This window comes from Triturus cristatus, chromosome 8 (assembly GCF_964204655.1).
Source record: "Triturus cristatus chromosome 8, aTriCri1.1, whole genome shotgun sequence".
In the NCBI taxonomy this organism is placed as follows: Eukaryota; Metazoa; Chordata; class Amphibia; order Caudata; family Salamandridae; genus Triturus; species Triturus cristatus.
Genome location: NC_140591.1, coordinates 1,575,067,001 through 1,575,090,759, shown reverse-complemented (window position 1 = coordinate 1,575,090,759; position 23,759 = coordinate 1,575,067,001). Strand labels below are relative to the sequence as shown.

At 41.5% G+C, this 23,759-nt stretch overlaps 1 protein-coding gene across 1 annotated transcript in view; it reads right to left on the bottom strand.

Moving 5' to 3' along the window:
* The window catches only part of LOC146806221 (glycolipid transfer protein-like), a 613,768-nt gene that overhangs the window by 413,067 nt on the left and 176,942 nt on the right, over positions 1-23,759 (bottom strand). Inside the window, exon 2 of the mRNA XM_085623480.1 lies at positions 6,805-6,827. Within this exon, the coding sequence (XP_085479606.1) occupies positions 6,805-6,827 (23 nt within the window). The remainder of the gene's footprint in view (positions 1-6,804; positions 6,828-23,759) is intronic.

Here is a 23,759-nt window from a genome sequence, read left to right as displayed (position 1 = left end):
TTCAGACTTAATAAAGAATGCCATCAGGATAAGAATGGATATCCACAAGCGAATGGAACAATTTGGGAATGGGAAGAGTACCGACCAGACAATGAATCCATTCCCTATATCTTTACGAACACTAGAGTAGGGGTGGGCGGAATTTGCGGAATTAACCTTCGCAAATTATCGCGAGAATGTTTAAAATTATCGCAAACAAGCAGAAATATCGCGAAGATGCGGAAGTTTTTTTCCGGCATGTTCGCGCGATTTTCTGCATGGTTGCGGGTCGCCAACTTACCCATGTGGCTGCTTGCGGGCGCGGCCATCTTGTTTTGAGTTGTTCTCGCGGTGCATGATCGCGAGAAGAAAGACGTGATCGCGCGACGCATGACGTCACTGCGGGCGCGAACTGTCGCGAGACAGCGCAAATGGCTAAAAACAATACAACATCTCATGGAGAACGCGACCGGATCAAGAAAACTTGTCGGCGAACGCAGGGATTCAGGTAAGGCGATCGCGCGCGCGCGAGAATGTATCATTTTACAGCGCGAGCAAGAAACAAATTATCGCCAAGCTGCGGAAACCGGAATTTTTGACATTTTCGCGCTCTCCGCGGAACGCAAAAATGTCAAATTATCGCAATTTCCGCGACCGGAACGAAATTTTTGCCCAGGCCTACACTAGAGACACTATGGGGAAGGACAAGTTTGTGATCCAAGTGGCACAAGCCCAAGCGGACCTGTGTGTCCAGAGTGTGGGTTTTATCCCTGTTGGTGTCAGTGATTGTTTAACTGTTCTGAATATCGACGGACTGAATAACAGCACCTTCCTAGCATCCCATAATACCTATTTTGTATGTGGAAATAAAGGTTATTACCGTTTGCCGGCTGGGTGGTCCGGGGTATGCTATGTATCATTCTTATTACCTCCTGTATTCCTAGCTCCCGCATCTTATCATAAGGATCTGAAATTATTGAATAATGTGACTGTAAATAGGTATAAACGTACTTTATCAATTGACGATGTAGATCAGACTGACACCAGTCTGCAGCAGTATATTGATTTCAACTTAGGACTGTTTTTCTTTGTTGGAGCTGCCCTGAACAGTAGGAAGATCCGAAGATTAACAAGAGTGGTAGAAGCTGTGACAAATCAGACTGCTGCTGCTCTTGGGAATCTTACGGAGGAATTGCAAATTACTAGAATTGTTGCATTGCAGAACCGTATGGTATTGGATGTAATGCTAGCTGATCGAGGAGGAGCCTGTAAAATTATTGGAAGTAGCTGCTGTGTGTTCATTCCTGATCATACGCCATCCGTTTATAACGCCATCAATAAACTGCATAAAATTGCAGCTGAGATCCATACAGAAAACGGCACTTGGTCCTTTTCTGGATGGTTTTGGGCGTTAATTACCGCCTGGGGATGGAAGGTCCTAACTGGTCTCTGCATTATTATAGCAATTCTGTTCTTTCTCTGTATGTGTATTCAATGTGGACCATTATGTTGTTCTGTATGCATTTCATTCTGCATTCCAGATAAGAAAGCTATTGCCGAAGTTGCCCGCCAGAAGGGTCTAGCTAAAGAGGTTAAAGGAATGATGATAATTGACATATACGATGATTATTCTTGGAAGCCAGATGTCTTCAGTAAATGCTGAAAGGGTCGTCTGTCGTAAATTAAGGCAGAATGTGATTAAGCATTTACTGAAAACATTAGTGTTTCCCTTTTATCGTGTTTTCCTCATATGTCGGCCGAAGTCCGGACTCCATTTTGTATTGACATGCTGCCACGTGTTCACCACGAGGAGAGTCCGACCTCTGTGTTAGTTGCTCTTGTAATCTGCCTAGCAACAGTTATAAATAGCTCCCTCCTGTCCATCTGGCGCATGCCCAGACTTGACCACATCTGTTATAATTAGCTTTGCTTGACCATGTGTTTTCGCGGGCTCAAGGAGTGTGTTAGCTCCGCCCATGTATTGATTTAGAATCGAGAATGACCCTAAATGGTAATGTTCTTCGACTCCATGTACTATCCACCCACTCATGAGCCCCTCTGTGGTGTATAAAAGGGGACTGTGTACGCAAGTTCTTTGTGCTACTCCTTGCAATACTGAAGAGTGTTGTGTGGATTGTAGGACCACCCTTAAGGGTTAATAAACATTGTTTTTGTACTTTGCAGTTTCCGTGCCAACTTCCTTATAGATTTCGTTACAGAAGAGCGAACCCTTGTCTCTTGCGGGCCTAGCTGGGGCTTGTATTCATCATCCTGGCCCCCTAGATAGGTTGTGGTGTGGCAAAGGAACCCCTCATGTTTATGAAACAGTACAAGTAAGTAATGTTTGGCTGATCAGTGGATTTACGGATACATTGTGGCCCTCAGTGTGGCCCCGTGAAGAGTTATGGTGGATCCTCTGATTCAAAATACCATTTTTGCAAACACACATACAGACACTGACACACCCACACATATATACAATGACACATTGCAGGAAGGTAGATTAGTATATGGTGATGCTGGTTAGGCTTCACTATGCAATACTCTCACAATACCTCAAAGATGGTCCTTGGATTTACAATAATACATCCTTAGCTTAATCCTGGAACAGTGGCAAAAAGCAGTCAGGCTTTCCTGGAGAAACATGTCAAGCAATCAGAGTACCCACATGTAAGGTAATTGACACTACTCAAAAGAAATCTGAATCCAATTTATAAAAAAATAAAGTAGATTTTATATAAATTTGGACACCACCACAAAATCAATCAGATAAATATAACCAGAGTTATGAATGTTGAAAACAAAATGAAATCAGTACAAATCAATACTGTAAAACTTTAGCGTTGTGGTCAATGGTAAAAAGCACTAGTGACAATCGGCCACTTGCAAGGTTGAGTTGCGTTTAATCAAAGGATTGATAAGGTGATGTGGGTCCCAGGACCAGGCAACAGTCATTTCAATTTTAACTAGGTCCAGATACACACACACACACACACACACACACACACACAAACATTCACTAACACAAACAACATAATTGAATTATTTTTTGTACTAAAATATAGTGGTTGTGTTTTCTTTTTTTTGCATAATTTCTGTTATTTTCTTAACTGTAATATCAAAAGGAAAGAAAAGGGAATTATGTTTTAGTAGTTGGGAAGTCTAAAGTGAATACAAAATGTATTTAACATTTGTGCTCATTAACAGCCTTAATAAATGCTCTCGTAATAAGACCTCCTTGTCGCACTTAACACACACTGACATCATGTCCTGCATCTTAAGAAAAGTAGTGAGAGTGCCTAGATCATAGTAGGTGGAAAGGTGTCTCCAGTAGTAAGTGTTGTTCCTTCATCAAAAGTGGATGGTGGTGCAGTTTCTTTCTCTCATTCTGCTCTTGCTGTGGCTCTAGGATGGATGGTCCTTATGTGTTTGCACATTTAAGATGATGTCCTAAGGGAATAATGTTTCCAATTCCTATGGAGAGCTTTCAATTACAAATTGTACATTGCACAGTTTTTTCAAAATGTTTTTCTTCTCCAGAAATCATAGAGAAAACCTGAAACACCAGTCCTTCTTTTTCCTGCTGTTCTTCCTCCTGGTCTTCCTTCTCTGGATGCTGAGATGGTTCTACAGAAGTCATTGTAGGATGCGTTATTTTAGCAAAAAAAAAATGAGCCAGCAAATCAAAATGGTCTCACTACACCAAGTGATTCCAACAGAGTGACACACACAATCAAGAAAGGAAGGGTAGAGTTCTCCTGTTCTAGACAATGGTGATTGATGATAACCAATCACAACTGTTGTTTGGATGTGTCCTTGGGTTTATTTATATATGAATTAAAGGGGTTTTATATAACACGAACATGACCCATCAGGGTAACAGAGCACTGCGCAAATAGCAAAACACGTTAAAACAGATGAAAGTACAGTTGACAATATGTTATACATATAGCAGATAGGTTGGATAAACAAAAACAAAAGAACAGGCAAGAAGCAAAATCTATGCAATAAGAAAACAAACAACTATATATTCACATAATACAGAATTGTGGTTTTAACAATAGAGAGTTAGAGCATCTAGGGGAGCAAATCCTATCTGATAATTCAAGTTCTTTAGCCAGCTAGATTAGATTGTTGTGATGAAGAGCCTTCAGGGTCATGCAGACTGTTTTAAACTGAATTCTAGCTTCATACAGGAGCCAATTGAGATGTTTAGAGTTTAGAGTAGCCCTTAAGGAGCCTGCCTGGTCTTGGGTAGACATGCAAGAGTAGTACTCCTGTAGTCTAGGCAAGTGATGATTTGGGAATAGACTATTAACCGAAGGTCATCTGGGGTGGAAGGGTTTGATTTTCCTCAGTGTATTCAAATGGTAGTTGGCTCTTTTGGTAGCTGCACTGATGTAATCTTGCATATTCAGTTATTTGTCCAGACAAATGCCTAATGAACTAGGAGAATCAACAATATGTGGTGTGTAGTTGAGTGCTGAAAGCTGTTTGAGCCACTCATCTATGGGAGTAGAGAGATTGTGGAGGCGATCAGGAGAAATTCTGTCTTGAGGTTATTGCGGGTTAACCATTGTTGGATTTTCAGTACGGCAAGGCCAAGAGTTTTGATATCTTCTGGTGAGGACATTTTCAAGTATAATTGTATGTCATCTACGTACATGTGGTACTGTACATTGGTGTGTATACGAATATCAGTAAGCAGTTAGCGATGGTGACAGTGTAGATCCTTGAGCTACTCCAGTCAAGACCGGTGTAATGTTGGACAAGATTTGATTGAATTGTTGGCATCTATTATGGAGGAAAGAGGAAAAGCAACTTAAGATTGGACCAAACAGAACCACCCTTTTCTCCAAAAGGTCTATCATGTTGCCATGTTTGACCATATCATATCAAAAGCAGAGGAGAGATCAAAGAGTATAAGTAGGCATGGATGAAATAGTGTGAAGGTGTCATCTACAATGTGCGTCATAGCATTTCAGTGCTATGATCTAGTCTGACACCAGATTGGCACTGGTCAAGGAGCTGAAACTGTTTGATGTGGTTACAGAGTTGTAAGTGTATGCATTTCTCAAGAAGTATAAATGAGCAGTCTTTTTGTCATAGTGTTAGTAAAAGGACAGAAATTATTTGGGTCAGACAAGTCAACATTTGGCTTTTTTGCGATAGGTCTAATCTGGCAGTGGGAGAAATATTCAATGACAATTTTAGGCCAAAGTGGGAGTATGGAGGATCTAAGTTCTTTGATGAGTTTAGCGGGTATAGAATCTTTAAAGTGGTTTGAGGGATTAATTGATATTAATGTTTTAAGTATCCCTTGCAGTATTATTTTTTGTGGAAAGATCAGAGAGAGGGGACCACATTTGAGGAGGCATAGGGAGGATATTAGAGTGTGCCTCATTTACTGGATGTTGAGAGGAGAATTATGGATCTGATTTAATCTTCCTTGTTTCATTCAAATGAGCGGAGACATCCTCCACACTTGGGAGAGTCAAATTATCTTTCAGGTGGTGGCAATATACTATTTTTTTCAAAAACATCAAATCTGCGCAACATAGGGTTGGCATTATACATGGTAATAAAATATTAATTTAGTTTAAAAAAACTATAAAATCTTAGGAAATAGCATTGGTTAAAGTGACGTTATAGTTGGTAACAATATGTAACTTTGCATTTAAAAACCCAAAGAAATTCACTGAAAAAGACTAACGTTAAAGGGACAGTTGGGTGTCAACTTTCACTCAACTAATTATGTTTTAAACATGAAATAACACTGAAATCTGGCACTTAATAGTTCTCTATGCTAACTATAAATTGCACCCCAACCATACATTACTAGAAAGAAAAAAGGGCAACAAAGGAAAGTACATTTCCAATACCAAGTGTCTGAGTGGGGTGTCTACCAAGAGTACAGGGACTGAGCAGCTTCTCACTTTTTTGAGCCCTCAAGGTTCAAGATGGGGAGATCATTGACGGGATTAGTAGGTACTCTGTTGGATAAGCCTGTGATTGTAAGGAGCACACTGCTTGCTTGAAAGAGGTCTTGATAAAGTGCGCCCCATTATGTGGTGGGATCTTTGAACCAAAGTATAGGTGTTTGAGATCTCCTTCATGCTGGGTGTCAAAGAACGCTTCATCCTGAGTAGGAGCAGACCACAGGATGAAATGATGAGAAATCCCTGGGTGTCATAGCCCTGAGTGCATGGGTAGGGATATTAAATCCAGAGCTCAGGGTTTTAGCAGCTGTTTATGAAAATGCCCTCTTTCATCAGGTCTAAACAGGTGCCACGTAACATCACTCATGGGTTGTTTCATTGAATACATATCAGCCCAGGGACGTCGCAAGATGCCACAATAGAGTGGCACTAAGAAATTCTCTTTTAAAGTATGCTTTACTGCCTCAGTCTCCACGAGGCAGACTGAATCCTTACGTTTTCACTCAGATACAGGCTCTATCCATCATTTAGATCTGCCCTCTACAATGAATGGATGCTGATTGTTGTTCCTCTCTACCTTCCCATATACTCAGTTTGATTAAGCAAATGATTTATTGATTTTTGTCATTCAACTTCCCTCTCAATTAATATCGTCTGCTTTATGTGCCTGCCTTCATGTTCACTGAAATATCAATAGAATGCAATATACCCTTTAAATAAATGTGTTCTAAAGTTAGATACAAGTGTCTTGGTGCAGATATATTCGAAAATAATAGATAGTTCATCCAGTGCACTATTGTTGGAAATCACATTCTACAAGACAATTCAGAGAACACTTTATAAAGTAACAGTATACATGAGCAGTATATCTGTCACATCCTTTTACCTGTGGACGGGAGTCAACAAATTCTACAAAACAAAAAAAAACAATGGTTACAGACATAAAGAAGGTTAACAAATACTGCATTTAGTGTATTTGTTCATTTTGGTAATTTGATCAGCAATAGTAATCACATCTCTTGCATATCATGTCTGACTAATGTTGTCTCTATCTTCAAGTCCCTCCTGAAAATAAACAAATGTGATATAAAAATAAGAGGGGCATACTTACCAATTTTTAAGTTGTTAAGCCAAATTCAGATCATGGGCTTGGTTACCAGATAAATCCCGATGGATTCTTTTTTTATAACGTCTGAAGTTAATGTAACACTATCCACTGTTGTACTTTTATAGAAGTACCCATGAGTTGACTGGGCACAATGGAGTTTGGTAACGATTAGCAAAACAAAGGAGCTCGCCCTGAGGTTCCTGTAGTAAAGGCTCGTACGACTGCCAAATTCAAAAACAATTACACACAACAGGAGAGACAAGATCTAAAAGGGAGTGCAAAGTTCAGGCTTAGTTTTTCTTATGCTAGGATCTTAGCAGATAATTCAAATTATTTCACAATAGACTATCCTGCCCTATAACATTCACCCCTAGCTCCATACACCATCATTGACTGCTGATACAACAAATAACGTATAGGTTGATAAAAAAAAGGGTCTTCCTTGAAGGGTATTCAGAAAATGAAGGCATGTCTTGGGACCTGATGTCTCACTCATTGATATTGAGACTCCATTGAGAGAATGGATTTAGCTCTCACATCATGCCAATTGTCACACCTGTTTAGAAGTCTGGATTCCAAATTTTAAAGGCAACTCTGTTCAGAGTTTTCCTTTTGTTCAGCTCCTGGGAGCTGTTGATGTTGCATCTCATCACAAGGGCAGCTCTTGAAAAAGACAAGCTACTTAGGATAAACACATTGCTTCTCCAGTATAATGGGCTAATATATGTCTAGTGTTTAATATTGGCACCTCCATGTAGTATCCATTCAGTGTAACTGAAAGACAAGAATCTATTTATTTGCTAATATTCATCATGTTCCTGGGTGCCCTTGTTCTTTGTGGAGTGGCCTATGTGAAAGCTATGTTGCTTAGAATCCTAAAGAGTCACCCTTTCTGACCAAGAGAGGGTAGATTATACCATACAATAAATGACTCCCTTTTGTACCCAACAATTTCATGTGTAAACCTAGAATGTAAAACAAAGCTCAGTAAGAATGCACTTAACACAGTAGTCATCAATATTAATCATTCATAACATAGTGCATAAAACAATATATATCTTGGTCTTAAAAATGTATACATATACATTTAGTTATTATTATTGTCATTCAAAATACACATATTAATGTCCACTTTGCATGTATTCAATAAAATGTGCAATTTAAAAATAATCATACATGTCCATACAATATGTATAGATCTCCTTGTTACTACTGATCATATATAATAAATCTTCAACAAAAATCATTCAACCAGAAACAGAACACAAATAATTCTTCATTACATTAAATGATACATTCATTCCTTATTTTATTTTAACTCTTTTTATTGACAGCAGCTCAGGTTATTAATACAGTTCAGAAAATCTGGGCAATGCTACAGCAATTATCTATAACAAACTTATTTCCATCCCTTATATTGTTCACATGTTGTTTTTAAGGCTCAATTGTAAAAGTGTCCTAGTGTGCTCTTCAGATCTCCTCCAGCGACAAGCCCTGAGAGGGCGGTGTGCATATCCCTCCCCTGTACTTATTCCATTCTCCTCATACCCGTTCCCACTTCTTGGGGCACCCTCTATTTACATAGACTGACTTCTCAGCTACCATGTCCCAATCTATATCTTTGCACCTTTCGGCATGTGTTGTTGTAGGCTGTACTCCCACTGTTTAGCAACAACGCGGCTTGTGATTTTCATGCCTAGAGCTGCCCAGTCTTGTTGTTTGTGATTAAGGTCTGTGGCCTCCCATATATTGAGGAGGCATCTTTTTGGTTCAGGTGGTACAGGGGTACTGTATACCTGTCTGATTGCATGCATAATTGTTTTCCTATAGTTCCTAATCTCGGGACAATCCCATAAAATGTGGTAGAATGTACCTTTTCTTCCAGATTGCCCCAAGCAGAGTGGAGATTCAACTTTCCCCATTCTAACTAATGTTCCCCTGGGTAGGTAACTTCTGTGGAGCACCTTGAGTTGTACTAGCCACAATCTGGAGGGTATTGCCACCTCACGCGGGGATTCCAATGCTTCCTGACAGTCAGTGTCATCCAGTTCCCCCATGTCTTTTTGCCATCTCTCACAGAGCCCTTGCATTGGGTCTGGCAGATTATTGATTAATTTTTGGTAAGTAAGAGAGATTGCTCTATGGTCCATCGTATCTGTGAGTAGCCTGTCTTCTAATGGTGATGCTTCCGGGAGGGTCGAGCCAGCAAGGATCACTGCCATGAGTGCATGCCTGATCTGTAGGTAGCGGAATGTTTCCGTTGTGGTCACATTGTATTGTTGTTGCAACTTTTCAAAGGGGATAACTTTCCCCTTATCCAAGAGATCCCCCACTGTTGAAATTCCGATGAGATCCCATTTTTGAAATCCTTTACAGCTTATCAATCTGCCCTGTTTCCCAGTCTCCCAAAGTGGGCTTAACTGTGTCAGTTTGCTGTGCCAGCCCAGCTTCTTTTGAGACGTGTGCCATAGGTGAACCATTTGTGCTGTAGGCCCGAGAGGTTTTTATAATTCGTCTTGACATATAGTGAGTGCATTGTACCCCCTTCACCCAGGATGTATCGATCCATTCGAAATGCGGGCTTAGTATGGATGCAATGTGTCCAGTGATTAAGGACTATGGGGCATATTAAAAAATTATCGCCGTTTTGGCGGCAGAAAACTGCCGCTAAAACAGCGATAATGGGCTTGATAATATGCTCTATGGAATTCCAATTGAAGCTCATGTTAGATGTGAACGACATCTAACCTGAGCTTCAATTGAAATTCCATAGAGCATATTATCAAGCCCATTATTGCCGTTTTAGCGGAGGTTTTCTGCCGCTAAAGCAGCGATAATTTTATCGCCTGTCTTGATAGTATGTCCCTTAGTGCTTCGAAGCCCAATAATACGCTTGGATGTGTGAGATAGCTATTCTGCCATCGTACCATCCCTTAACTAATTTATTGGTAGCTATGCGGGTGGTTTCCCATCCCATAGCAGGCTACGTATTTCAGCATCTATTGCTTTAAAAAATATTTGTGGTATATGGAATGGTGTGTTCTGGAGAGCAAATAGAAACCTGGGTAATGCCATCATCTTAAAAAGTGTTGCACACCCTAGTAACATTAATAGGAGGGACCGCCAATGTTTGACATCACTTCGTAGACATCTCAAGGTTTCTTGGAGGCTCCTATTCATGAACTCCTCAGGGTTCGTTGTGATGAAGATACCCAAGTAGCAAAAGCCGTTTACCACCACAGTCACCTCGCATCCTTTGGGTATCCTTGGGAGTGGACCATTGAGGACATATAAAATTGATTTGCTCCAATTTATCATGTACCCAGAATATTTCCCAAGTTTATGAAAATATTCATTATTCTTGCTAGAGAGCGCAATGAAGATGTTATGTACAGCAGAATATAATCTGCGTATAATGATATACGGTACTCCCAGTCTGCTGTTCAGTTGAGTCCCCATATCAGAGGACCCATGCTGTGAGAGGCTCCAATACAAGAGCGAAGAGGATTGGCAACAGGGGACAACCTTGATGGGTCCCTCACCCAAGGGCAAAAGTTGCCGATAGTCTGGCATTACCTGTGCTAATCGTTTCATCTACAACAGGCGGACCCAGGACCTGAATTTTGAGCCTAGCCCCATCCGCTCTTGGACTGCAAAAAGACAGGTCCATTCAATGGTATCGAAGGCCATGCAGGCACCCAAGGAGATGATAGTGGCCTCCTCCTGGATGGTGTTTCTTCTTCCAGTAGCCCATGAAGATGCCGTAAGTTAAGGGCTTTGTTCCTGCCAGGAATGAAGCCGGATTGGTCTGGGTGTACAAGTTTGGTGAGTGATGGTGTGAATCTATTTGCGAGTGTTTCGGCCAGTATTTTTGCTTCTGCATTAAACAGTGGCACACCCCTCAGCTGGTTAGCCTGGTTTGCGGATTGTGACTATTGCCGCCAGACGTTGATCTCTGGGGAGCTCCCCGGCCTCCAAGCTGGCCCAGTACATTTCTATAAGATGTGGTGCTAAATGTGTCACTATCATTTTGTACAATTCTATTGGGATGCAAATGGGTCCGGCGGCATACCCGGACTGCATACTCCCTAAGGCAAAGGTTATTATATCTACTGTGAGGTCACTCTCGAGCTGCAATATCTCTTCTGCAGTGAGCGCGGCTATGCAGATGTCCCCGAGGAGTTTTGCATTATCTTGTGCAATGACGGTGGTTACTGGGGTATAGGTCTAAGCATAATAGGTTATGAATGCTTTTACAATATGTTGCGGGTCTTTGGCTACATTCACCGAGTCAGTCAGAATCCCATCCACCCATCTATCCGTGCGGTCATGTCTATCCAGCCAGGCAATCAGTTTACTTGCTTTGTCCCCTACTTCATAGATCTTATATCAGGAAGAGTTCCCTGTCTAGCTCTGGCTTCCTCCCACATGAGTTCCTTGTATTCCAGTTTTTTTGTTTTGAGTCGATGTGTGTTGGATTCGGAGGGGTCTTGAGAGTGTAGTATGTCTAGGTCCAGTACTTTCTGTTCTAGGGCATCAGTCATTCATTGTTTTCCTTTTTGTGGCCTGATATGAGGGATATGGCCTGTTCCCTGATTACTGGTTTATATGCTTCCCAAAGGGTGATTAGGGAAGTGACTGATTGTTCATTTTCTGCAAAATAGTGTTTTTTGGCTTTAGAGAGGCTGTTACGTATTTGAAGGTTTTTAAAGTCACCCAGGTATTTTGAAAATGTACAACGTTGGCTTTGGGGTTCTGTGGCGTAGCCAGCCAGGATAGGGGAGCGGTCAAAGATACCCCTCGGCAGGTGGTGTAACCTTATAAACTTAGCAACTCTGTCTGCCTATGTGAGAACACAATCTATTAGTGATAAACTATTGTGTGCTCCAGAGTGAAACATTTATTGTCAAAATTGTGGGTATTGTGCTCGCCAGACCTCAATGAGTCCCATGAGTCCCATGAAATCAGAGAACTGTCACATGTTTTGGGTCGATTTCTTGGGGCGGGTCTATTAGGTCACACAGGGTTATTGGTGTAACCTTGACACTTAAATGATTAAGATTTTATTTTGTGTAAAATCACAAACATTTAATTTATGTCTATGGGTACTAACAAAATGCACAGTAACTCTCCCTTACACTTAATAAGAACGAAAAGAAGAAAGACATTTAAAAAAAAGGTATGCACTGTCCTTTTCGCATCTTTTGAACGGAGGATTATTAAAATATTATCTGACAGGGAGGACATTGTACACATATATTTTATTTTCCTTTATATTAGGGTAACCGACCTAGTATGGCATATTAGAGGAAAACTTAAATTGCAGATACTATCAGAGACTACATAATGGCGAATAACTAATTGAAGAACGAAAAGAAGCAAAATATAAAAAAAGGTATGCACTGTCTTTTTAACGTATTTTGAATGAAGGATAATTAAAATATTAAAATATTATCTGATAGGGAGGACACTGTATACATATATATTCTCTTTTTCCTGTATATTAGGGTAACCGACCCAATATGACATATTAGAGGAAAACTTAGTAATATCTCTTGATGTTGGAGGGGAATAAGATGAAGCCCTCTTTATATCTCAGAACAACTTTGGTAAGACCATATATTATACTCATGACTATTAAAATTCAGTATTGGAAGAGAGGGAAGACAATGAGATGTTTAGATGTTTAGAAATGTCACCAATTAGGCACTTTAAGCTTTAACATAAAAGATAATCCAGTACATTATTAATAAATGTTTAGGTACAAAACAGAACTTTGTCCTGGTTTAAAATGAAAAGAGAATAAATAGCTTTTGTTCATATGCCTTCACTCGATCCAAAAAATTGGATCTGCCATAAGTAATGGATGTATTTCCAGAAAGTGATGAATAGGATGTAATGCAACTATAAAAAGTATAATGACTTTCTATTTGGCAGGTGTAGAATTTAAGAATAACCATTGGTCATTGTAGCTATCCGATAGATGTGCACAAGGAGTCACAGAACATCATGTGGTGTTTCTTAGCACTTTTTTTATAGGAAATATGTATATATGGATTAATAGGACTGTAAAATGTTTTAATTGTATATATATGTAGAGTTATATTTTTGCAAATATGTTTGTAAAATACTTTGTATCTGTTTGTTGTAGCCCTGAAGAAGTCCTCTTGGACGAAACGTGTTGGCTACGCTGTATGTGTCTTTGATATATGTGAAGAGGAGAAGAATTTAATAAAGAAATAATTTTGAAATAACACCTGCTGTATGGACAGACATATTTTATGATCATTGATTAACTTTATGGAGTGCTGGATCACAGTGAATTGTTGTCACACAGGGTTATGTTGAAGTCCCCACGTTTATCAACTCACCCTGCTGGTGTTTAAGTAGGATTGTGCTCAGTGCAGATAGGGCATGGTATGTAGTGCCGGCGGGATGTAAACTGTGAATATATTAATGGGTTTTCAATCCCACTGGCCAAATATCGCTGCAAATCTACCTTGTTCGTCCTTCCATGTCTTTTGTATGATTAGGGGGAATTGTTTTCTGACTAAGATTCCAACACCTCTTGGTCTGGAGGTTAAGCCATAGTGTACCACTAGCTTGAAAACCCATCTGTCAAGAGCTTTACTGGAGGTGCCTATCGGGTGGGTATCCGGAAGTAGGGCCACATCAGGCGATTACCGTTTAACATTTTGTAATACCAGCCATCTCTTTAGTTTTTCTTTAACTCTTCACATACCATAAAAGGAGTTGAATGTGTGTAGTGCCTTGTGGTGTTTGCACTGTTTGAGATGGATGTATAATCTGGCTGTCCGGATGTTGTTGTCATCCGCCCCCCCCATGGAGGTGTATACATCGGGATGGAGATGTTGTTCTACCAAGTAATGTATTTTGTGTTTTGCTGCTTTGAGGGTTGATCTGCAATGACTACGAATAAAATTCCTGTAACTCCCAACCCCCCTTCCCTCTCACCACCCTGCCTCCATGCATGACGGACATAATACTAGCCCCCTCCCCAACAATGCAGAGCGCCGGTCATTCCCTCCCCGATACCTCTTTGGAGGGAGCATTCCGGTCATCCCCCCTTGTCAACTCCCCAACAAAAAATTACTTTCATTTGGTAAAAGCTGTTTTTCAGGATGTCTCTTGAGGTCGGCCGAGGACCCATGTCTTCGTGTCTTCTTAAATATTGCCTTCCACAAGTGCCTGTAGATCAATTCCAGCTCTTGTCTGAGGGAACTTCGAGTTCTGAGGTGCTTGACCCTCGTTTGCTCTGATGGAGTTCCCCCGTTTCGGGGCTCGTTAATGTTCTATGGATTGACAAGAGTTCATGCTGCTGAGTTCACTGAGTTACCGTCAGCGCTTCCTGTGGTGTTCCCTTCAGCCTCCGACTGCTTTGACGTAGGTGACTGTCTGTTATGATTTTCCCCCTTCTGCCATGACGGGTAGCCTGATGCCATCTCTCAAGCCAGTCCCAAGCCTCCTCTGGTGTCATGAAGAATCATACTTTCAGTCCTTATTTTTTTTTTAGTTTTTTTTTTTTATTTAAAAAAAGAAACCCTTTAAAAAAAATAAGAAGCAATTTGTTTTCTAAAAGCGAAGTTGAGACGCAAAATATGAGTTTTGCTCGTGTCCCCAGATGATGATATTTATTTTGCTATAATGCTAGCGTGCATAGTGCACGTCATCACAGTACAACAAAGTGAACGCAAACTACACTAATGGCATGGGAGCACATTGCTTTGTGCCTCGATCATTGTTTGACATATGAAAGGCAGAATTGTAAAGGGGTCATTGTCACCTTTCCATTACTGTCCCTCCCTACTGGATCCTTGCTTGGTAATTTCTCTCTGCAGGGATCTCCCCCACTAGACACCAATGATGCTTTCTTCCTGGGAGGGTAGCACCTTCTCTGGGCATGTGCCTGTGCTTCCCTGCAAAAAAAGCCTTGTAGACATCAAGGAATTACACATCACTGTTTTGAGGGGTGTGGTCCCCTTCCCAGGGCAAATTAGACTTTCTACCCCCTGAGGGTGGATGGAGTATTTATCCACAATGCATCCCAAGGAGAGAAGAAAGTCCTAAATGTACAAGGGAATTGTGCAATTCATTGTTTAGTTGGATGCCGCTCCTGGGAATGGGACTATGCTCCTCCCTACGCCAGGTACAACAGTCTTGCTGCTGGCTGTGGAGTGGATAGATGGGGTTTACCCCTAATCTTCTCTCAGGGTATAAGGTATACTAAACCACAAGGGAATATTTATGATTGACTGTTCTGGCATGACATGACATGTTCACCACCCCAGGCATAATAATTTTCTAGCCCACCGTGGACAATTAGGTTGTGTTTTCCCCCAATCTGCCCACTGGTAGAGGTAGAAAGCACTCTAGACCACCAGCAAGTATTTAATATGTATTGTTTTGGGGGAGTGGTCTGCACTGGACATGGCCTGTGCACTCCCCACCCCTGAGAACTCCACCCCATAACAGACTCAACAGTTTTTCTGCAACCTGGGGTTTCATTGGGTGATTTACTGCTCTGTGGGTTATGGAGGAGCCCACTATACACCAGGGATATATTTTTTGTTTTACGAAAGAAATTGAATGTAGCTAGGCCTAGCACCCACCATAAAACCCCAGCAGTCTTGCTACCCACTAGAAGCACAAGGGCATCTCTATTCCAATGGCATGCAAGAGAAAATGTGTATTATATTAAGCATAGCTTTGACATATTATTTCCACTTGCCATGCTGAATATATGTAGTATTCAGGCCTGGGTTCAGCTGCCACCCAGGGCAACTTACCAAACCCAGACATTTCTGAAAACTAGGCACCCAGGGGAGTACATGGTGGTGTACTTGCATGAATCCAACACACAGTTTACTTACCCACAATGTCATTTAATTTGAAAACTATTTCAGAACTATTTCTGAAGGAGACAATAGTGTTTCGCTACTGATTGTGTTTCACCTATTTATTCTGATGCAGTCAGTTATTGTAACTTTCTGAGGGGAGAACAGCAGCTGAAATTACAAATAACTTGTTTGGATGCTCTTCTGCTCCATAAGGCTTCCTTTTGTCTCAGCTCTTGTCTTTTAGGACTCATTCACTTTAATTATTGAAGTAATGGTATAATACATTGTTTTCACATTTGAAACAAAAGGACACAATTATAGGCCAAAAACATGGACACATGTGTAGTTTCACATCTAAAAGCCCACACCTAGAATCACAATTCAGTAGCAGCACATCACTCTGGTTTCACAAGTCGTTTTCTAGTTGCAATGTAGACACAATGGTTGTGCAAGGTGATGGCTGTCACAGGAGGTAATGATGATGCTGGCTCCATGCAAGTGTATCCCAAACCACTGGTACAAAGAAGTGTGAAGACTCTGTACATGGCTGTCATTGGCCTTACTGAAACAGTAATCATAGAAGGGCAAAAGTTCACTCCTGGACATGAAACATTCTCCTTTAACAACAGAATCTACTGACTTGCCCTCTCTATAACACATCCACTAAACAGCAGTAATTAGGAAAGGGCTAATCAGACAACCCTTCCTAAAATGGCCTCACAGAATATCTAAGGGTAGTCTGGTCACAGTCCTCCCTTATGTCAATGTCTGGGTCTCCAAATTCAGGAATGCAGGAAGTATACTTGTATTACTAGGGAAGCTGTATTCATACTCCAACGTGTGCCATGCCAAACGAGGAACAATCAAAAATGGATGCCTCTGGACACATGGGAAGTTTGGAGGGGAAAGTGTGGTTGGTTAAAATCATGCAATGGAGATCTTGTAATTTTGATGGCTCATATATTCCCTTTAGTCCTGGGTCTCAGTTGTTCATTCTCATTCCATTATAACTTATACCAAATTTCTATATACTCCTCAAAGTAAAACAAGGGATACAAAAAACAAATATCCACCTCCAGGATACCAGATTGTTTCAAGAATTGGGTCTGCATTGAAAACTCACTCAAAATTGTGAGATTGGTTCTGTTCATAGAAAGGTTTCTTACTTAAAATCTATGAAGCATATGATCAGTATACCAGAGGGATGACATTTGATTCATCTCAAGAACTGCTTATTAACATGGATTTTGAAGCAATGCACATAAGTATTCCTCAAGAGGAATCTGTGTGAGTAATAAATTCACAATTTTCCAACGTAAAGAGGACTCCATGACTCCAAAATACTTTGTACTCAATTGTGCACATTTGTCCCACACAAGAAATTACTTCCAGTTTGAAAATGAATTCTTTCCCAGAAACCTGGTACATCAATGTGCAGCACATTTGCCCAAAGTGCGGCATGTCTTTATTTGCGTATGAGGAATGTGTTAAATATCACTAACCCATACAAAGAACACATCAAAATATGTACATTTTAATGATGTATTTATAATATGGAAAATCAATGAACATCTTACCCAGGAATTTACCAACTGGCTCAATGACAGAAAAGAATTCCTAAAATTACCAGGCACCATCAGCAGGAGGGAACTCTGCTTTGTTATCTGATGATCCTACCACATAAACAATCTTTAAAGTGAGATTACAATTGCAAACGTACAAATAATTTGTTAAACTTTGATAACTTCTATCCTAGTTCCCTTAGGTAGGATCTGCCACTGGATCAGTTTCTTAGACCGAAAAGAAACTTTACAGTTAAAAGGAATTATAAAAGACACACAGAGAAACTGACAATAAAACTCCACGAAAAAGAGTACCTGGGTGACATCATCCGTCAAGCAATCAAGTGGTAATTTGACCTCATTGAAGCTAGTGTCACACTCCTCCACAGAACAGAAAACAGTCTTCTCGGGACAATGTAATCAATAAAAGTCATTATGCTGCCACCAAACCAGTGTCTGGACAATAGCCCAATAGCAGCAAAGAGGGTATGCTTGGTGCACCCTCCCAGTACACAAAACACGTTCTGGATTTCTGATTCACCATGAATAGTCCTAAACCCCAGTGCACATGCTAGATTAGAGTGCACACTGGGACAGCAAAATGTCAGAAAACCAGTCAAACGTGAAGTCAGGTCACTCAAGACAGGGGTGTGTGACCATTTACCACAGAGATAACAGTCATATTTAAGCAGTTGTTTTCGTCACAGGTGTCCTAAAAAACCCACCTCACTCCAATAAATGATATTATCCATAAAGCATCCAGAACAGAACAGAATATAGCTGTTCACATTAACACCACTAACAATGAAACTTAAAGTCTTAGGCAGCTTATTAGCAGAAATAAACGTTTGCTTTACACCCTTTTTTTATTTTTTTTTAAGCAACCTTCTTCTTTTCAGGATACAAACCCAAATATGAATTGACCCCATGTCAATCCCATGTCAACATGATGAATGTCCCTTGTTTAACAATCATCTACTGAAATATATTCTCAGAAACAGACATGCAAATGCCTGAGATGTTATATGATTCCAACAAGTCACAAACAATTAGTCCAAAGCCCTTGAGCACTGCTTGCCTCAGAAATAGGTGATCATGATCCAGTAGTCTTAGTTGTTGCAATTCTTCATTTATTTTGTTAACATGTGGTCCTCTCTAGCCAACAGGTATTTCATCATTCATGACTCTATCAGGCTCCAATTATCAAAGAGCACCTGGTTCCGGAGATGTAATAATTTTGTGTTCAGAGCCTACACAACACACTGAGCTAAAGCATGCCCTCATTCCCCCTCACTCCAGATGGCTTTTCTCCCCTTACACTGATCATTAATGAGTACAATGGGGTGCAGCTAGTCTCCAGACCATATTATAGCTGTGTGCCCCTGAAGCCTGAACTGGATAGGTGGACCCTAGACACCTTGGAATTGGACCTGGTACACACTCTCCTTGATAAACTCTGGTACTACTGCTGAAAACAGACTAAACTCATCTCAATTACTTATGAATACAAGCTTTTAGAATACACATTTTTACATCAGGCCTATATCACTCACCGGGACATAGCTGGCTTTGACCTTACACGTTCTTCTCACTGCCCTAAATCACTGAGCATGATTTATCTCATCTGGCTTGGACATGCTTTGTAGTTGTTGGATACTGGGCCAAGATGTTCTTCCTGCTGTCTACAATGATAGGCACCATATTTACCCCCTTGCTTCTCATAGCACTCTTGGGATATGGTAATGAGGCTCCTAAAGCTGTTTGCCGCTTTAATGCTAGTGCACTACTGCTTAAAAAACACAGTATGCACTGCATTGGGGCAGCAAAACCGGTTCCTCTGATTCTGCATGGTTGAAGAGCATGATTTATCGTGATAAAGTCAGTGAAGATTATGTCTTATTGCAGCCAATCACCTCCAGACTTAAAGATATATGGCAGCCATTGTGGGACTATCTGCTAACGTTGGGCACTGAAGTCCTAGACTGATTTTATATAGCATCTTGATTCCCTGCACTCTGCCACTTCTGAACTACCCTGCTGTCTTGTTGAGTGGCCTGAACAACTCTCTACCACCCTCCTCTCTCACAACAACTCATTCTGGTGCATCTTCTTTGATTACTTTGCAAATCGACTTGCATACCTAGATGTTACTGTATTCAACATTGGTGGCTCTGTGTCCTTCTGCATATGTGCATCATATTGTATGTGGTTTAGATATGAAAATGGTAAATAAAATCTTTAGAAAAAGATTTAAGATTGGAAAACATTCCAAGTCATCCCATCTTAGCCTCATGTTATCATGAGCTACAAACACATGGCATGGCATTAGACACAATCGGTGGTCCCTAGGGCAAGTAGCCAGAATTAATGAAGATAATTAATGTATATTGAGAAAACCCTTTATATATTTTTTAGGTTACCTTCATATCGTTTTTCTGATCATGCGAAACCAGGTATAAATACTTTTGTTCACTTCTTGTTTTTAAGTCTATGTCAGAAACGCTTGGCATTTTCTAAGATCAAGAATGATAAAAGCATGTATACACAAACACATTAAGTGTACAAATGTCTTCTCCAAGCATATGTTCTGAAAATATTTTATTAATAGAGAGAATAAAATGCAATTATTAATGTAAGCATAGGCATATAGGCATTTAGTGCGATCATGCTATCATGTGTGCAAATCCTACTAAAATGGCAGTAGACTGTTTATTTTGGACTTAGCGCAAACAAGTCAGTCAGGTTTTGATGAAATTTGTCAGGCTTGAAGATTATGGTGTGTAGATCATCCTGGCATTGAAAAATATCTGTTTGGATAATGACTGCCTTTACAAAAATTCAAGACAGCTATGTTGTTTTAGGGTCAATTTGCGGGTGGTTTTGCACGGTGCCTTAAATATAGGTACGTTTTATGGTTTATATGCTTTCTCTGCCTATTACCAATTATTTTAAGTAATAATTGTAGGAAGCTGGCTCTGTAAATACTATACCAAAGTGAGTTATAGTGTGCACAGAGTCCAGTGGAACCCCAAAGGTAGGCAGAGGTAAAGTTAGATAGAACCTTAATCTCAATTTGTGGTAGTGTGGTCGAGCAGTAAGGCAGTATCAGAAGACAGTGTTAAGCATTTGTTGTACACACTCAGTCAGCAAATGAATTCACACACTCAAAGACTGAACTTCAGACCAATTGTTTTTGTATAAAAATATTCGTTTAGTAATTTTGTTTTCTAGAACCAAGCAAGCCTGGCATAGGTAAGCAATACATACTTTACAGTAGTAATGCAATTCAAATACAGTTTGAATGATAATTGTATATGCACTTTGGTTTGATTTACAGTATGGATGCAGAGAAATGCAATACTTAGTAAATGCAGTACATAGACTTGAATAGGCTTTTTAGTAAAATAGCAGGTAAGTAACTTATGAGATTACTAGGCTTACACAGAGTAGTATATCTAGATACGCTGCACTAAAGGACTCCAATCCAGCAAGAACTTGGCTCACCAGCCTCTGGAAGGTGGCAGAGGCATTCTTTAAACAAAAGGGCATAACAGTAAACTTAAAATGCCCATCAGGTGTGAAGAATGCTGCCTTTTCTTTTGCTCCTGGGGCCATGCCAATTTCCCAGTACCCTGCAGTTAAGTCAAAGTACTTAGAAATGTGGCTGTACCCAATTTGTCTATCAACTCATCTGCTCTTGGGATAGGGGGAGCATCTGTCTTGTGACAGAGTTGAGCCCTCTATAGTCCACATAGAACCTCATTTCTCTCTTTCCACCCTAGTGATGAGCTTTGGGGCTAGATCCACTGGGCTGGCCCAGGGGCTCTCAGAGGGTTCAATAACCCCTAACTCCAGCGTCTTGCTGACTTCAGCTTTGATGCTTTCCTTGATTTGATCAGACTGTCGATAGATTTTGTTTTTGACAGGTGAACTGACACCAGTGTCCACATCATGGGTACACCAGTTTGTCTGACCAGGGGTCAAGGAAAAGAGCTCTGCATACTGCTGCAAGACATGCTTGCAATCATTCTGCTGTTGGGCAGAGAGGGTGTCGGAAAAGACAACTCCATCCACTGACCCATCTTTTGGGCTGTATGAGAGGAGGTCAAGGAGAGGTTCACTCTCTATCTCCTGATCCTCATCAGTCACCATCAGCAATGTGATGTCAGCCCTGTCATGGTAGAGCTTCAGGCGGTTCACATGGATAACCCTTTTGGGTGTCCTGCTTGTGCCCAGATCAACCAGGTAGGTGACCCTAGACTGGACCACCTCCTTCCTCTCCGGCAGAACCCAGAGGGTCCGCCTCCCCTTTTCCGCTACGAAGCCACCGTGATCATCTGCGGCGTACCCCTGGGCTAATCCCTCAGTCCAACACTGTTTAACATCTACATGGCACTGCTCGCCCACATTGCCTGACTGCACGACCTCAACATCATCTCCTACACCGACTACACCCAGCTGATCCTTTCCCTCACCAAGGACCCCCACACCGCCAAAACCAACCTCCACGAAGGAATGAACGCCGTCACCGAGTGGATGAAGAACAGCAGACTGAAGCTAAACTCAGACAAGACGGATGTCCTCATCCTCGGATCCACCCCTTCGGCCTGGGACGACTCCGGGTGGAAACAGCTCCACACACACCGACCACGCACGCAACCTAGGGTTCATCCTCAACTCTACCCTCTCCATGACAAAGCAGGTCAACGCCGTCTCATCCTCCTGCTTCAACACTCTCCGCATGCTCCGCAAGATCTACAGGTGGATCCCCACTGAAATGAAAAGAACGGTCACCCAGGCCCTCTTCAGCAGCAGGTTGCACTACGGAAACGCCCTCTATGCATTCAGAATGCCTCTGCAAACCTGATCCTCGACATCCCTCACCCCAGCCACATCACACCCCACCTGAGAGACCTGCATTGGCTCCCCGTCAACAAGAGGATCACCTTCAAGCTCCTCACCCACACACACAAGACACTCCATAACACCGGACCAGCATACCTCAACAGACGACTCAGCTTCTACTTCCCCAACTGCCAGCTTTGCTCCACCGACCTCGCGCCTCGCCACAGTCCCCCGCATCTGAAGAGCGACATCCAGTGGCAGATCGCTCTCCCACCCCACCACCAAGACCTAGAACACCCTCCTCATCCCTGCCCTAGACCTGCTGACCTTCAGAAGACTCCTCAAGACCTGGCTTTTCGAGCAGTAGCAGCACTCCCCCCCAGCGCCTTGAGACCCTCATGGGTAAGTAGTGCGCTTTACAAATATTCTGATTGATTGATTGATTGATTGACTTCATTCTTTTTTTCTAGAATAGGGTAAGGGCCACTCAATCTGTCCTGGAGTGCCCTTTGTGCCACTGGCTCCAAAACCCACACCTTTTGCCCAGGTTGAAATTCAACCAGTGCAGCTCTTTGGTCATACCAGTGATTCTGAAGCTCCTGGCTGGTCTCAAGACTTTTGGATGCCTTTTCCATGTACTCCCCCACAGGATGGCCAAACAGAAGTTCAATGGGGGAAACCCTACTACCTTCTGTGGCACTTCTCTGTAAGCGAAAAGCAGGTAGGGTAAGAGGACATCCCATCTCTTTTTGAGTTTTTCAGCCCCATAATAATGCCTTTCAATGTCTTGTTGGATCTCTCAACAAGTCCAATGGTTTGTGGGTGATAAGGTGTAGTACACTTGTACTGCACTCCACACTCTTTCTACAAATGTTTTAGGTAAGCAGACAAGAAGTTGGAACCTCCGTCTGAAACCACCTCCTTAGAAAACCCTATTCTGGTGAAGACACCAATGAGGGCCTTGTCTACTGCAGGTGCTATAGTAGTCCTAAGGGGAATTGCTTCACGGTACCTAGTGGCATGATCCACTACCACTAGAATGAATGTGTTCCCTGATGCTGTGGGAGGTTCAAGTGGACCCACTCTGTCCACACCTACAGTTTCAAAGGGAACCCCCACCACAGGTAATGGTATTAGGGGGCCCTTTGAGAGGCCACCTTTCTTGCCACTGGCCTAACAGGTGACACAGTAGCTGAACAACTCCTTTACTTTTTGGTGCACCTGGGGCAAGTAAAAGTGGCTAACTAGGCTTTCCCAAGTCTTGGTTTGGCCCAGATGTTTAGCTAGGGGAATGTCATGAGCTAAAGTTAGGATAAACTCCTTGTACTTCTGAGGCACTACCACTCTCCTAGTGGCTCCATGTTTGGGGTCTCTGGCCTAAGTGTACAGTCTTCCAAATAAACTCTGTGGGTACCACTGACATCTACCTTTTCCTGTGCAGCAGCTTACTGCCTCAGGCTTTCAAGAG